General features: G+C 44.0%; 1 protein-coding gene across 3 annotated transcripts in view; it reads right to left on the reverse strand.

Moving 5' to 3' along the window:
• Nucleotides 1–15738, reverse strand: part of PLXDC1 (plexin domain containing 1) — a 77273-nt gene that overhangs the window by 30044 nt on the left and 31491 nt on the right. For all 3 annotated transcript variants that reach the window (XM_053361427.1, XM_053361428.1, XM_053361426.1), the window contains 2 exons: nt 3610–3753; nt 1069–1138 (listed from right to left, as the gene is read on the reverse strand). In XM_053361427.1, coding sequence (XP_053217402.1) covers nt 1069–1138; nt 3610–3753 — 214 coding nt within the window. The remainder of the gene's footprint in view (nt 1–1068; nt 1139–3609; nt 3754–15738) is intronic.

The following is a 15738-nucleotide window of genomic DNA, read 5'->3' on the forward strand; positions in this document are numbered from 1 at the left end:
CTGTAATGTATATAAAGCAGATATTTTGGGGGAACTTTCATTCCTCACTACTATGAGCTGAATAAAGAGCATGAAATCCACACTCGACTCCGAGTATATTTCAAGATGCAGGAGCAGAAATTATTGCTATGGTTTAAATAGAAATAAAGTCACATCTCTCCATAGAATGTGACCAGGTGACCTGGGTGCCCACTAAGTCTGTTGTCCAGGTTGCTGGTGAGCAACGTTAAGGCCCCTCCTGCCCTCCCTTCTCATGGGTCTTTATCTCTAGGCTGGACTTGGACTGGCCAGCTTTTCAAATAGAGGGCTGTCCTTGGGAAAAAATAGGACACACAGACACCCTACTTGGAAGGAGGGAGAGCATACGAATGAGAATAATTTCTGGTAATTATCAATTTGCTTTCCTTCTAGGCCAGGAGAGTGGAGCCTTCTGGCTGCTGTTGGACTACACCTCCCATCAGCCCCAAACACCATAGACCAGTGACAAGGGATGATGGGAGTTGTAGTCTGGAGGGTCACAGATTCCCCAGTGATGTTTGCATAGCTGTCAACTTTCAGATTTGAAAATAAGGGATCAGCAGCCTCACCTGTCTCGGGGACAGTCTACGGGATATCTAACAATAGCAGCGGGAAGCAGCGGGAAACTGCGCTGGAATAAGGGAATTTCCCGCAAAAAAAGGGAAGGTTGACAGCTATGATGTTATGTGGAAAAATCCAGGCCAGGGCACATGAGTAAGAGAAATAAATTATCATATTGCAGGTTCACTTCAGAGTCCCCCTCAATCACCGCTTTCCCCCCATTTCAGGAAGCAGAAATATAGAGCCTAGTCTTGCTGGAAAGGCAACAGTGAGATTGGTTGGAGTGGGGCAAAACCAGGCCCACACTTCCCACCCAAAGTGGCTGCAGTCCAAGCACTTAGGGTAAAGGAATGGGGATATCAGAAAGGACGTTGCCATGTTGCTTCCAGTACCTTCGCTACAGGCACTCCTCACCCCCCTCAGTATTCTGAAAATCTTTGCAAAAAACCAACATCCCTTAAACCCAATGTGGTACCCAGTGAAGCTCACCTCCGGTTGCTATGGTGACTTGCCGCAGGTAATGCCCATAGAAGGGGAAGTCAAATGATAGGATGACTCTCTGTAGGAGGATAGATGGGAATAACAGCATTAAGACAGGAGGCTTGTTGGGTGATATGTTGAGCATGTTCACGACCCCAAATTTCCACAGGGTTCAAGATCAAATGGAGGAACTTGTAAGCGTACAAATATAGGCTTGAGCATTAAGGAATGGTGGGGACGGAATCCAGATTCTGTGCCAAGGAAAGCCAGTAATTAAACTAAATGCTTGCAAATTAAGCAGATGTGCATGTATTTACCTACTGGCATAATTTATTCTGTTTCTGCTCGTCACAGAGAGGGACAATGAACTTTGCAAAATACAGGGGTTGCACCCCATCCCCTCCTCTAGCTTCTGAGATTTTGTCAAGAACTGCAGGTACATTTTCCAGCCCATCTTTGCTGCCATTTATTACGTATATAAAACGAGGCTGAGATTCTTAAGGTGCTGAATCCTACTACACTTGTGTGAGGCTTTACTGGAAGTACAGCTCACATTCCTGGGGTACAGATTTCGTTGGTGGAGGGCAAGATGTTGGCACAAATGGGCTCCCCTTCTCAAGATGAAACCCTTGATGGAGAAGTGCAACCCTTGTGTGAATTCATTCGTGCAAATAATAACTGATCCAAAAAATTCATAAAACTATTCCCCGCAACTTGCAACACTTTATTCTCCATGTATTCCTATAATAAAAAGGGTCTATTGTTATGTGCAGTCTCCACCACCCTCCCCTTGGACGTTCATTTAATTTTAAGGTTTCACTCAGAATATTGGAGAAAATTTGATCCATTTGGGTGGCGGGGGAAAGGACAACACAGCCAAGATATTTGTGTAGGTCTGTGTTTATGTAAATGTCTCAGACAAAAAACACATGGTGTCAACTCATACAATACCTGCACAACATATGCTAACGCTACAGTGAAGATAAGCAATCTTTCTGTATTTTTCTTTTCTTTTCAGTACCTCTCCGGGCTGTGGAGGTATTTTGTTAATTAACCTTTCAGTTAAGGTTTATGTCCGCACTACGTTGTAGTAATACAATTTGTATCGGATTATTATGGTTCCTCTACTTCTATCGCATTTTAGACTGTTTTCAGTAAACTGCTTTGAGCACAAATGTATTTGTAGGAAATGCGGTAATTAAATAAACTGGCTATGACTGTGACTAAGAGTTTATGAGTTTAGAAAAATCAATGGCCAAGGCTTTAGAATTCTGTGAGATGCCTGCACAGAGAAGAATAGGCTGACAACACAATTGCTGATTTATGTTGCTGCTGCAGTTATAAGATAAGCAGATGTTTTAGTATTGATTTGCTGGTGACACCTCATAGGAGCTCAGGAATGGCTACTTAGCAGCATAATGCTAAACCATGGTTTGTTCAAGTTGTTTATTTAACAAAGCAAGAGTTAATCACAAGTTGTCCTACAGACAATCAAAGAAACCATGGCTTGTTTCCAACATGTTACTTTGTTTTCCAGCTCCTCTTCCCTTGTGCTTTTGTAGTTAGACAAGTGTCTGGGTGGCATCATCAAACAAACCATGGATAGGAAAGGGTGCTAGTTTTACACGTAATACTACGCCATGATTAAAACAAACCAAAGCTCATAAACCAACAACGAATCACACTTAAACTTCCAGTCAGGTCTCACACCTGCTAAACCATAGCTTAACAAACCATAGTTTAGTGTTTTGTGTTATGTGCAGAAATACCTGCTTTTCACTACGCTGATACAGCAGTTAAAATAAGGAGATGTTCGCATTTCAGCCCTCAATTTTTTTTTAACATAGGTAGAGGGAAGCCAAAATATGACGAGATGGAATGTTTTCTAGTCAGCTTTTCCCTGCACCGTAAAACTTCATCTATTTTCTATCAAAATATTGGACACTAATCACAGTTTGGAGGGAAAGGACAACCAAAGAAAAGTGTCAGTTACAGAAAGGTAGCCGTGTTGGTCTGCCATACTCAAAACAAACAAACAAACAAACAAATTTCTTTCCAGTAGCACCTTAAAGACCAACTAAGTTAGTTCTTGGTATGAGCTTTCGTGTGCATGCACACTTCTTCAGATACACTTGAAACAGAAGTTGCCAGATCCCTCTATAAATGACAAAGCTATTTTTCACCTTCTCACCTCACCCCTTGCTTTTTCCTGTAAGACCTATTGCAGTCGTTAAGAGTCGTCAACAGGCTCATCACAGCTATCTGCCTATCACCCATTCCCACCACCCTTCTGAGTAATACCCCTCCCCACCCTCTCACTATATAGAGGGATCTGGCAACTTCTGTTTCAAGTGTATCTGAAGAAGTGTGCATGCACACGAAAGCTCATACCAAGAACTAACTTAGTTGGTCTTTAAGGTGCTACTGGAAAGAAATTTGTTTGTTTGTTTGTTCAAAGAAAAGTGGCTGGAAATGCAATGGCAGGTTGTTGGTGGCAATGGATACATAGACAGGTAAGCACATAGCCAACAGGTGAAAAGAGATGCTCACCGAGGCTTGCCTATGCGTATTGGAGAGGATTCCATGGACTTTGACTTGGCTCCTGTTGGCTGCTGTAACTTCTACCCATAGTTCCTTGGCTCGCGCTTCACTCGGACCGTACGTTCGAGATATATAGTAGTTGTGGTTGTCTTCCTGAGTAAAGAGAAACAGTTGTGGTAACTACAGGGATAAGGCGCACCCATTGCCAAAGCAGTTCATCTCCCATCGAAACATCCAGATGTGTGTGCGAGGGTGGGCAAATGAAAAAGAGGTCAAAGCTCCTGCAACTTTAACAGCTGTGTAGAATTTCAGCAGCTGCAGATTGCATTCAGAATTTGCAGAAGCCTTATCTTCTTCTGCATCAGGCTACCCTAGTGTTGCACTCTTCTAACCACCTCCCATATTCTCCGGAAATATATCCTATGTATTTCTAATGATTCTATGATGAGTTTGACCAAACTGCGGGAGGCAGTGGAAGACAGGAGTGCCTGGCGTGCTCTGGTCCATGGGGTCACGAAGAGTCGGGCACGACTAAACAACTAAACAACAACAAAAATTATTCTATGTAGTTCTCTATTCTATCCTCAGGAATATCTCTGCTGGGTTAGGGAGAATCTTCTCTGTGTCCAAGGGGAAACTGTTGTGCATGCCTGTTTGGAAGCTGAGTTCAACAACAACAACAACAACAACAACAACAACAACAACAACAACAACAACATGAGACTTACTCCCAGACAAGTGTGCATAGGGTTACAGGGTTAGTTCTGCACCGCACCAGTCCAAGATCAACTCATACCAGCTGCTATTAAACAACATTTTATGAAGCCCTTTATGGGAATTCTATGGTGCAATCGCCAACGACTATAAATATTCTGACATGGTTTACGTAAACGTTTTCTGGGGTTGAATTGTAAAACTTAAAAAAATAAATAATCCAGCAGAGGTTTCAGCTGGTTCATCTGTTAATTGACCTGGCAGGCCCTAGGAAATTTTGCTGCCCGAGACCAAGTTCCCCAGTCCATGCAATGGAATCCAGCCAGGCTGGCAGCTGTTATCTTATTTCAACACTGGTGGTTGGGACAACACCCCGCAGTGTGCCTCAGGGCATCAGGCTAGCTCAGGGAGAATGGAAGAATGCCCCACTCTGCCTAATGATAGGGCTGGCCCTACGAACAGAGCATCAGAGTAGAACTGAGGCCTGACCCATACATGCAGACGCATCATTTGATCACCATACGCTTTGATGTCTGGCAAGTGGAAATGTGTGAAATGATTTCATTATAAAAAAAAGGGGTGGGGGGGAGGTTGTACCCAATGGTCATCCTACTCAGAGTAGAGCTACTGAAGCTAATGAACACGACCAACTCCAATTCATTTGTTTCAATGGGTATGCTCTGAGCAAGACTATCATTGGATGCAACCCACTTTGTTTGAGGCGATGAGAAAAGAAAGGGAAGGTCTTATCTGTGTGGTGCAACTTATAGCTTGATGTTGCCTTTGTCCAGTAGTGAAGACCTAGAGGTGTGGCCTGGTGGTTAACAGGGCAAAGGGTGTTCGCTGGGGCTGATGGGAGTTGTAGTCCCAAGTACCTGGAAGGCACCAGACTGAGGACAGCTGGCCTACAACTATGAACAGAGACTGCCACATGGGGCCTCCACTGTTTGACGTTGCTCCTTTAAATGGCTTGGGGGCAGAGACGAGAGGGAGAAAAACAGAAAATAGCTTCCATTTGTGTGATCTAGTTATATCTCCCAAAGAGACCACTTTTTTTCAAACCTGGTGATGGGGAATAGGATTGGAATTCTATTTATAGAGAAGCATTTAATGTGGCAAGAGGTTCTCCCCTCCCCCCTCAATATTTTTTTCCAGCAAATCGCTCTCTTTCCCTGTAATGTGCGGTGGAGGAGGAATCCTAATTTGCTTGTTTTTGGAGGGAGGGTGGAAGGACCAGGCCCTCTCCTTTTGAAACAGACCTTCAGCTGCTCCACGATCAACCTCTGCCACTTGGGACTGAATTGCTGGGATGCTTTGGTTAACTCTTTCACTGCTAAATGGATAGCTTTATTTGAGGATGCAGAAAAAAGGAGCCTTACTGGCTTGAAGGCAGCAGATGTAGCATTCATCCAAAACTGGCAGCTCTCTACTCCCAGCCCATTGCCTCTCCTCCCTATTAGATTCCGTCCACATGACACCAGTGTTACAAAGAAGTAGACCAGGTGTCGGAACGCTGTGGCCCTCCAGATGTTGCCTGACTCCAACTCCCATCAGCCCCAACAAGCATGGTTGAAGGCCAGGTGAGATGGATGTCAGAGTTTAGCAACATCTGGAGGGCCAAGTGTTCCCCTCAACTGACCTGGATGGTGCCCCCCTCCCTTTTATTTCTTAACATTTGTATTCCACCTTTTCTCCATCAAGCTCAGGGTGGCATATGTTGATGGGACTGGCACTATCTCCAGCATAGGTTAAGCTAAGGCAGTGATTTCTCCTAATGGGCTTCATGGCTGATCAATGTGGTATCACTGAATTGCAGAGTTGAAAGGGATCCCCGAGGGTCATCTAGTCCAACCCCCAGCAATGCAGGAATCCTGCCCACAGTCATCCCTGGGTGGGCTCAAACTACCAGCCTTCTGGCTAACAGACAGGTGCAATAACCCATGGGTAGGCAAACTAAGGCCTGGGGGCCAGATCCAGCCCAATCGCCTTCTAAATCCGGCCAGCGGACAGTCTGAGAATCAGCGTGTTTTTACATGAGTAGAATGTGTGCTTTTATTTAAAATGCACCTCTGGGTTATTTGTGGGGCCTGCCTGGTGTTTTTACATGAGCAGAATGTGTGCTTTTATTTAAAATGCACCTCTGGGTTATTTGTGGGGCACAGGAATTGGTTCATATATTTTTTCAAAATATAGTCCGCCACCCCACCCCCACAAGGTCTGAGGGACAGTGGACCGGCCCCCTGCTGAAAAAGTTTGCTGACCCCTGCTGACTAACCCACTGTACCATTCCTCAAAGTGGAAATTGTGGACAGGATTCACCTAACAACTATGGTCGGAAGAGGCCCTGCACAAGATCTTCTGCTTCCACAATGGGGCTATGGGGCTTTCCCCCCCTCACCCTGTGCACCCCCTGAAACTGGCAAACTAAAATGTGTGCACTGATGGAGCATTCAACACAGCACGGCACTCAATTATTTCCTTCACTTCTATCATGGCCGTTAAGTGTATGACGCACCTCTCTTCCAAGTTTTCATTAAAAGCAATTTGTGTTTGCAGCAAGCACAATTTCCTGTGCAAGTGAATTTCTTGGGCTAACAGCACACGACCTCAAGAAGTTCTGCTTTTGTTTTCGTTCAACTTGCTTGTTGTTAAAGATTAAGTGTGGGGTTGTTATTATTTTGAGTTAGAACGACTCCCTTCTCTCTTTGTTCTTCTAAACATCTATTATGATCCCCCTCTTTCCAAACAGGGATTTCGGACCCACACTTTCACCCTGGGTCAACATAACCCACTTTGACTCCATGTTGTAAAGAGGTCCTGCAGCTGAGCACCGGCTGAAATGAAGCACCATCCCAGCCAAACTTTGTCTTGGAATGCCACCAACAGATTCATGTGGCCTTCACAGCAGGGGCTGATCTGCCATGAAGGACTTCAGCAGTTTGGCTGCTGTTTTTTTAGCCTGATTCCAATCTTGTTGGAAAAGGGTGTTAATTTCAGAATCTGCCAGTGCTTCAAGGCAAGAGCGTTAACTTGGAGGACTTGATCCAGAAAGCCCCCTTAAAAAAGAAGAAGCAAACAATTGCTTTTCTGAAGCGGGAGGTAAGGATCCACAGTGCTTAATTTGCAAATGAAAAAAATATATGGTGGACCTCCCTACTAGCCTGCAAGCCCCTTAATTTCCAAATTGCAAGGCTGTGGAGGAGACTGATGGACCCTGCCACACACCCCAGAGCAGATATATCAGGCTTCCTTGTCCTCTTGCTTTGGCCTGCCTGAATAGCCCTCCCAAAATCCTTGCCTTGCAGCTCACTTGCAGCAATGAGCTTAATTCACCTGCAGGATTCAGCAGAACATTCATTTCTGACCCTCAAGGAACTACTGGGCTAGTTTTCTTCTAGACGCTTCACCTCCCGCCCCCGTGAACATTCAGCTTGTAGGTTTAGGGCAGGGGTCAGGCCAATAATTTTTTCCACCTGAGGCAAGGATGGTACCGGCCCCTCTCATCCCACATGGAGAAGCTGACCAGCCTGGGAACTCAACCTCATTTCTATACTGGTAACAGGACAGCATTTCCCATCACATCTGAGGGCAGCAGGCCGGCTTTGAGGGCACAGGGCACATACATGGCTCCTCATCTCCCTGAAGCAGCCACCTTGCAACAGAGCCAGCTCTGTTTGGGACTGGGAATGAATGTGGCAATGTCCCCCATCTCTTAGAGTTTGCTGATGAGCAGTGCGCTTCCTACCCAACTAATGGGGAACCTCCATGATGGCTGCCCTTAATCACTGGTGCAGGAAAGATACTCTGCACAAACCCAGAGGCATTCTCTTCTTTGCTACTACTTCACACATTCAAAGCTAAATCCTTGCACACACACACACACACACACACACTGCAGATTCTGGGGGTTCAGATCTGGGAAGAGCCTCTGTTCAGATGAATAGCTTGAGGTATGCCTGGTGTTATAAGAATTTTAAGATTATATATATATATATATATATATATATATATATATATATATATATATATGATACTCATAAATGTACCAAGCAAACACATACAAATATGTAAACCATATGTCTGAAACCCACAGAAAAGTCCTGAAACCATTTTCTCAAAATGACCTTGAATATTTCTCTGCAAGATTGAAGGAAATGGGAAATCTCCCTGTTGTCTCTGTGCTCACAAATCCTGCCTTAAGGGCACATTTAAGGTGTGAATAGGGTGAGCCTGTGACCTGGATTCAGGAATTAAGTAGTTATAATATCAAAAGAGTGGCCAAAACCCAGATATCTGAAGGCAGCCCTGTTTAGTGAAGCTTTTAATGTTTAATAGACTATTGTATTTTAATATTCTGTTGAAAGCCGCCCAGAGTGGCTGGCTGGGGAAACCCAGCCAGATGGGCGGGGTATAAATAAATTATTATTATTATTATTATTATTATTATTATTATTATTATTATTATGCAATCAGGTAAATGGCAGAGACAGAAGATAAACAACACACTCAGGATTCTGCTTTCGTGTGTGTATGTATGATATATTGTGTATGTATGATATATTGGAGGAGGTGGTCCTGGGATACACCCCTTCTGTGATGTATGTATGATGTTTCTGGGGGTGGTCTGGAGTTTGAGAGTGGGCAATTTCAAAGTCTGTATTAGGGCGGACACACCTTTGTTCTGGGTCCCACCCCGTCCCCCTTGTGTGTGGTGGGGAGCACCCTGTTGCAACAGCTTTAATAAAGATCAGGCTTACTAGCTGCTTTGCTTCTCAATATTCTCTGGTTGGCCTCTGCTATTTTCTCCTACTGATAGAGAACCTACAAAAGGACTCTATATGGGCGAATTCCTATGCCCCACAAATAACCCAGAGATGCATTTTAAATAAAAGCACGCATTCTACTCATGTAAAAACACCAGGCAGGCCCCACAAATAACACGGAGAAGCAGTTTAAATAAAAGGACACATTCTACTCATGTAAAAGCACGCTGATTCCTGGACCGTCCGTGGGCCAGATTTAGAAGGCGATTGGGCCGGATCCGGCCCCCGGGCCTTAGTTTGCCTACCCATGCCATAAGGGAAAAGGAGCAGTTTTTTTCTCATAACCCTGGTCTGTGAGGTGGGAAATGAGCATTGCTTCAGCATCTGTGAGATGTCAAAAAGGGTGCTTGGACAGTCATCTTCGCCACCCATAGCGGCCCATTTGCTCCTTTGCGCGCACAAACACACACTCACACGCTACAAAGCTCCCAAATGTGTTCTCAATAAAATAAATGAGGGGAAAACAAATGAAAACAGCAAATGCCGGGGATGGGTGGACTTGGCTGCTTTCACACTTCAGCATGCGGTCCATCATGACCTCATCCCTGGATCACGACTATGTCCCAATCCGCCACCTTGACTTGGTTACAGCAGGAATTAAGAAGAGGAGAGAGAAAGAAAACAAGCAGAGGGGAGGGAGAGGAAATTGAGGGAAAGCAAGATCTTTAAGGGGAAATAAGGTAAAGTCTAGTTACATTTTTCTAGCTGAGAAAGAATAATCAGTTCTTTCCCCCTGCAAGGCGTCACTTAACCGGAATCCTCCAAGAAACGCAAGGAGATTAGGGTTTCTATGCTGGTCAAAAGACAGGAGCTACAAAACAAGTTAAAATAACCTCTGATCACACAAAAAATGGAATGGAAGGTTCAGCTGATGCAGAGGCACACAGAGTTTCGGCTCCCAGGCCTGACAAAGAGTTCTGTGAAAGGCAAAAGCTTGCATAGACCGTATCAAGCCGATTCAGCAAACAACATAATTTGATACCTGTGCAAAGTAAGATGGGTTATTCGTTATTCCATTAACATACATTTAGCTCAGATGGTTAGAGCACGGCGCTGATGATGCCAAGGTTGCAGGTTCCTGCAGCTGCATATTCCTGCATTGCAGGGGGTTGGACTAGATCAGGCATAGGCAAAAACGGCCCTCCAGATGTTTTGGGACAACTACTCGCATCATCCCTGACCACTAGTCCTGTTAGCTAGGGATGATGGGAGTTGTAGTCCCAAAATATCTGGAGGGCCGAGTTTGCCTATGTCTGGACTAAATGATCCTCAGGGTCCCTTCCAACTCCTCAATTCTGTGATTCTGCGATTCCTCCTTACGACCCCTCTGTTCCTTTGTTTTAAAGAGCATTCACCTCTGCCAGGTTAATATCAATATGTGTACACATCGTACAATTAAAGCACATTCCCCGCTCCCAAAGAATCCTGGGTATTGTGGTTTAAGCCTCACAAACAGTGCTATTCTTCTAGAAAAAGAGGTGCCAGAACTCACCATGATGTCTTATAATGGCAATAGTGTGCAGCCCACCTGAGAAATGCCAGAACTCAGTTCCTGCGAGTTTGGGCTGGCAGGGGGAAGCTCTGCTCACAGAGCTTCAACTTCCTTGACAAGCTACAGTTCCTAGGATTCTTGAGCATTGGGGATGCACTTAAGTGTGCTTTTTAAATGTCTGGACGCAAGTCGCACTGTGGTCTAAACCACAGAGCCTAGGGCTTCCAATCAGAAGGTCGGCGGTTTGAATCCCTGCGACGGGGTGAGCTCCTGTTGCTCAGTCCCTACTCCTGCCCACCTAGCAGTTCGAAAGCACGTCAAAGTGCAAGTAGATAAATAGGTACCGCTCCAGCAGGAAGGTAAACGGTGTTTCCGTGTGCTGCCCTGGTTCGCCAGAGGCGGCTTAGTCACATGACCCAGAAGCTGTACGCTGGCTCCCTTGGCCAATAAAGCGAGATGAGCGCCGCAACCCCAGAGTCGTCCACGACTGGATCTAATGGTCAGGGGTCCCTTTACCTTTATATACAGTGGTACCTCGGGTTACAGAGGCTTCAGGTTACAGACGCTTCAGGTTACAGACTCTGCTAACCCAGAAATAGTACCTCGGGTTAAGAACTTTGCTTCAGGATGAGAACAGATATCGCTCGCCAGCAGCAGGAGGCCCCATTAGCTAAAGTGGTGTCTCAGGTTAAGAACAGTTTCAGGTTAAGAATGGACCTCCAGAATGAATTAAGTTCTTAACCCGAGGTACCACTGTATACAGTATGCATCCCGTGTTTATAAGAAGCAGTGTCAGTGATGAGGGTGAAAGATGAGTGGGAAGCGGGGTTTGCCAAATGGCTCGACCTTCTCTTGGCCCCTGGGGCACCTCAAATAGCACCCATGGCGGGTCCTTCCTCAAGCCTGAGTTTTCATTCCACTACATTCAAAGGGCTGCATCATTCCAAAAAGCGACAACATACAGGAAAGGGAGACTGGGGTAAGTCAGGAGAGAAACGGAGCGGAGCGTTGAAACAGCCACAAGACTGTGAGTGCAGCAGAGCAGGACCCAAATTTAGTAATGAAATAAGAGGCCCTGGTTTCCCCCAAAAGAAGCTATAATCAGGGTCTTACCAATGTCACACCCAAAGGCAGGCACATGACACACACCATACATGACCTACTCCGTTCTGGGGAGACACCCATTGGCTTCTCAAAACCACCCATCGCTGAGTTCCACTTGGCAATGCCTGCTTGGGAGATGCTGGCATGCTGCCTCTGCCAATGTCTCAGCAAAGCCTGCTGAATTCTGCTCTGAGCCAACACCCTTGGGCAGCAGCCAAGCCCTCCTGGGGTGCCATTGCCTCCAGCATAAATTCCCTCCTCCTGTTTTTCTCCCTTTCAACCAAATCTAGCAAAAGGAAGGTAGGTTTCATTTTTTTAAACATCAGGGCAGATTTCTTAATCTTAAAAAGAGTCCAACTACGGTGACAAACTGCCTAGGACATCTATGGAGTTTGTTCCTTGTAGTTTTAAAAGGACCAGGGGGGAAAAGGTCCACCAGGCATTTATTAGAGATGTTTTAAGTTTAAGACATAATAAAATTATGTGCAGAATGCTATTACTTATTCCGTTTTGGGGACTCCAATTAGAATAGATTAGAGATGTCTTCTAGGGCTGCCAACTTTTAAACTGTCAGCTGTAGCTTGAGTTGCAAGAATGAGCAGAGGATAATCTTCAACTCCATGAACCTGCCCTTCAATTTAAGCTATCTTCAGAGGCCCTGCTCTGCATTCCGCCACCCAGGCAGGTGTGATTTGTGCAAACGTGGGACAGGGCCTTTTTGGTGGCAGCCCTAATTGCAGAATTCCCTCCCAAAGGAAGATAATATGGCCTTTCTCTGCAGGTAGGAGGATAATAACTTTTTTGCCCTTGGGTTTGCCTCTTGGGCTTGCTGATCGGGAGGTCGGCAGTTCGAATCCCTGTGTTGGTAGTAAGCTCCCATTGCTCTGTCCCAGCTCCTGCCAATCTAGCAGTTCGAAAGCACACCATTGCAAGTAGATAAATAGGGACCACTGTGGTGGGAAGGTAAACAGTGAGGGCAGGGATGTCTTCGCCTAATGCACATTACCTGATTTGTTTCCCCAAACTTACAATGCCCCTCCCCATGCCAGCTAAAGTAAGCTGTCATCTGAGCACGTGCAATGACTCTCTCAAATGTACGCACCTCAGCTTGCTCGTGGCTTATGTTTCCAGATCAGATGGAAGCCGGTTTGAGGGGGAATGCAACAAATAGCAATTATTTCTCAAGAAACTACAAGATGGCAGCAACACAGGGAAGCATGATGGAGCACACAGCCATCATCACAAATGCATGGGGTGGGCTAGTCATTAGTTCCCAATGAAATCAATGCAACTTGACTACATTGTCCCATTGTTTTGAATGGGAACGAAACCCAACAAACACAGACTGGGTCTCTAGCCCAATGCTTTTCAATGCTGTGGTTTTGCTTATCTTATCTTCTTTTTCTTCTTCTTGGTGGGTTGAACGTTCTTTTCAAATGTATTGTTGCTTTATTTATTTATTTATTCAATCAATCAATCCATCAATCAATCAATCAATCATGCCTTGGAGCAGGGGTCAACAAACTTTTTCAGCAGGGGGCCTGTCCACTGTCCCTCAGACTTTGTGGGGGGCCGGATTATATTTTGAAGGGGGGGGGAGAGAATGAATTCCTATGCCCCACAAATAACCCAGAGATGCATTTTAAATAAAAGCACACATTCTATTCATGTAAAACCACCAGGCAGGCCCCACAAATAACCCAGAGATGCATTTTAAATAAAAGGACATATTCTACTCATGTAAAAACACGCTGATTCCTGGACCATCCGCGGTCCGGATTTAGAAGGCGATTGGGCCGGATCCGGCCCCCGGTCCTTAGTTTGCCTACCCATGCCTTGGGGGAACTCTTTCCAGAGCCAAAAAGGAGTACTGAATTCTCATTTACAAAAAGCGCTTTTAAAGGGCGGCCTTGTTTCCATCTTTCTGCTAATTTCCGTTGATCCAGCAGCTCCTGCTCAAGGCACAGCTGCGGAGGCTGGTTGAAAAGGACCGGCAATCTTTTTCCCCCATGTGGAAGACCCATCGCTGTGCCTGAGCCTGAAATCCTAGCTGTGCAGGCATGTCTTTTTTTTTTTTTTTTTAAACTTCTTTTTATTGAGTTTCATATAAGTAACCAAAAAGAAAAAGAAATAACTTCACAATTACAAAAAGAGAGAAAAATACAAAACAAATATCTAAACATAACATAAGTATTATCTATTTCCGTTACAATTCTTTATCCTCACAATTATCTCTTTGTGTCTTAAGAACTTAAATCATTCTTCTACGCTCTATTGACCTCCATCCCTCCCGCTTTCAGGCTTCTTAATATACATAATTTATTTTCCCCGCAGCTAATAATTGTTAATAGTTTACACATCGTAAGGTTTATATCAAATCTGTTATAGTTTTTAGGCTTCTGTAATTCCCTTCAATGTATATCATAAATTTGTTCCAGTCATTAATAAACTTTGTATTTTTTTGGTTTCTGATTTTTTGAGTCATTTCTGCAAGTTCAACAAATTCAAATAATTTTGTTTGCCACTCTCTAATTGATGGGATATCTTGATTTTTCCAATTTTGGGCAATTAACAATCTGGCGGCAGCTGTGGCATACTGAAATAATGTCTTATCTTCGTTTTTAACTTCATCCCCAACTATCCCTAGTAGAAATGCTTCCGGTCTTTTAGGGAATGTATATTTAAATATTTTTTTTAACTCATTATAAATATATTCCCAATATTTCTTCATTTCTTCGCATGTCCACCACATGTGGAAAAAATTACCTTCTTTAACCTTGCACTTCCAGCAGTTCTTATTCCCAGTTTTGTACATTTTCCCCAACTTTGCTGGGGTAATGTACCACCTGTACATCATCTTTTCTAAATTTTCCCTGAGTGTTACACAAGCTGTAAATTTCATTCCACTAGTCCATAATTTCTGCCATTTGTCATACTCTATATTATACCCCAGATCCATTGCCCATCTCGTCATTACCCCCTTTATTTCCTCATCTTTGGTATCCCACTCTAATAATATGTTATACATTTTGGATAGTAATTTGGATTTGCCTTCAATTATCTCTATCTGAAACTTAGATTTCTTTTCATTCATTCCTACTTTTTTATCATCTCTCCATACTGCATTTATTTGATGGAATTGTAACCAGCCCGTTAATTTGTCTTTCAACTCCTCGTAAGGTCTCATCCTCCATCCATTTTCTGATCCTGTCAGTAGGTCCTCATAAGTCAGCCTTTCTCCCTCCATATTTGCCTTTTTAGTTATTAGAATATCCATTGGTGATAACCACCAGGGCGTCTTCCATTCCAGGAGTTTTTTATTTCTTTCCCACACTTCGAGTAGGGGTCCTCTAAAAATATGATTTGAGAATCCTTTATGTATCTTCTCTTTATTCTGCCATAAATAGGCATGCCAGCCGAACCTGTTGTCGAACCCCTCTAGGTCCAACAGGTTGGTATTTTCCAGATTAATCCAGTCTTTAATCCAACAAAGGCTGGCAGCCTCAAAATATAACTTCAGGTTAGGTACTGAGAAGCCCCCTCTTTCTTTTCGATCTGTAAGGATTTTGAATCTGATTCTTGGCCTTTTGCCCTGCCATATGAATTTCGACAGGGTTCTTTGCCAATCTGTGAATATTTTGGATCCTCTAATCACTGGGATGTTCTGAAACAAAAAAAGCATTCTCGGGAGTAGATTCATTTTTATCGCCGCCATTCTTCCCCTCCACGAAAGTTTCACTCTATTCCACATATCTATTTCTTTCTTGATCTCCTTCCATGTTGTAAGGTAATTATCTTGAATTAAATTTATATTTTTTGTGGTTAACCAGATACCCAAATATTTTATTTTTTTTACCACCTTAATTCCGTGCTGTTCCTCCAATTTTTCACTTTCTTTTTTTCCCAAATTTTTAATCAGCATTTTTGTCTTTAATTTATTTAATTTAAACCCTGATAGTTTACCGAAATCTTCTAGCATTTCCAAGGCCCTGCCAACACTTTTTT

This window comes from Podarcis raffonei, chromosome 13 (assembly GCF_027172205.1).
Source record: "Podarcis raffonei isolate rPodRaf1 chromosome 13, rPodRaf1.pri, whole genome shotgun sequence".
Taxonomy (NCBI): Eukaryota; Metazoa; Chordata; class Lepidosauria; order Squamata; family Lacertidae; genus Podarcis; species Podarcis raffonei.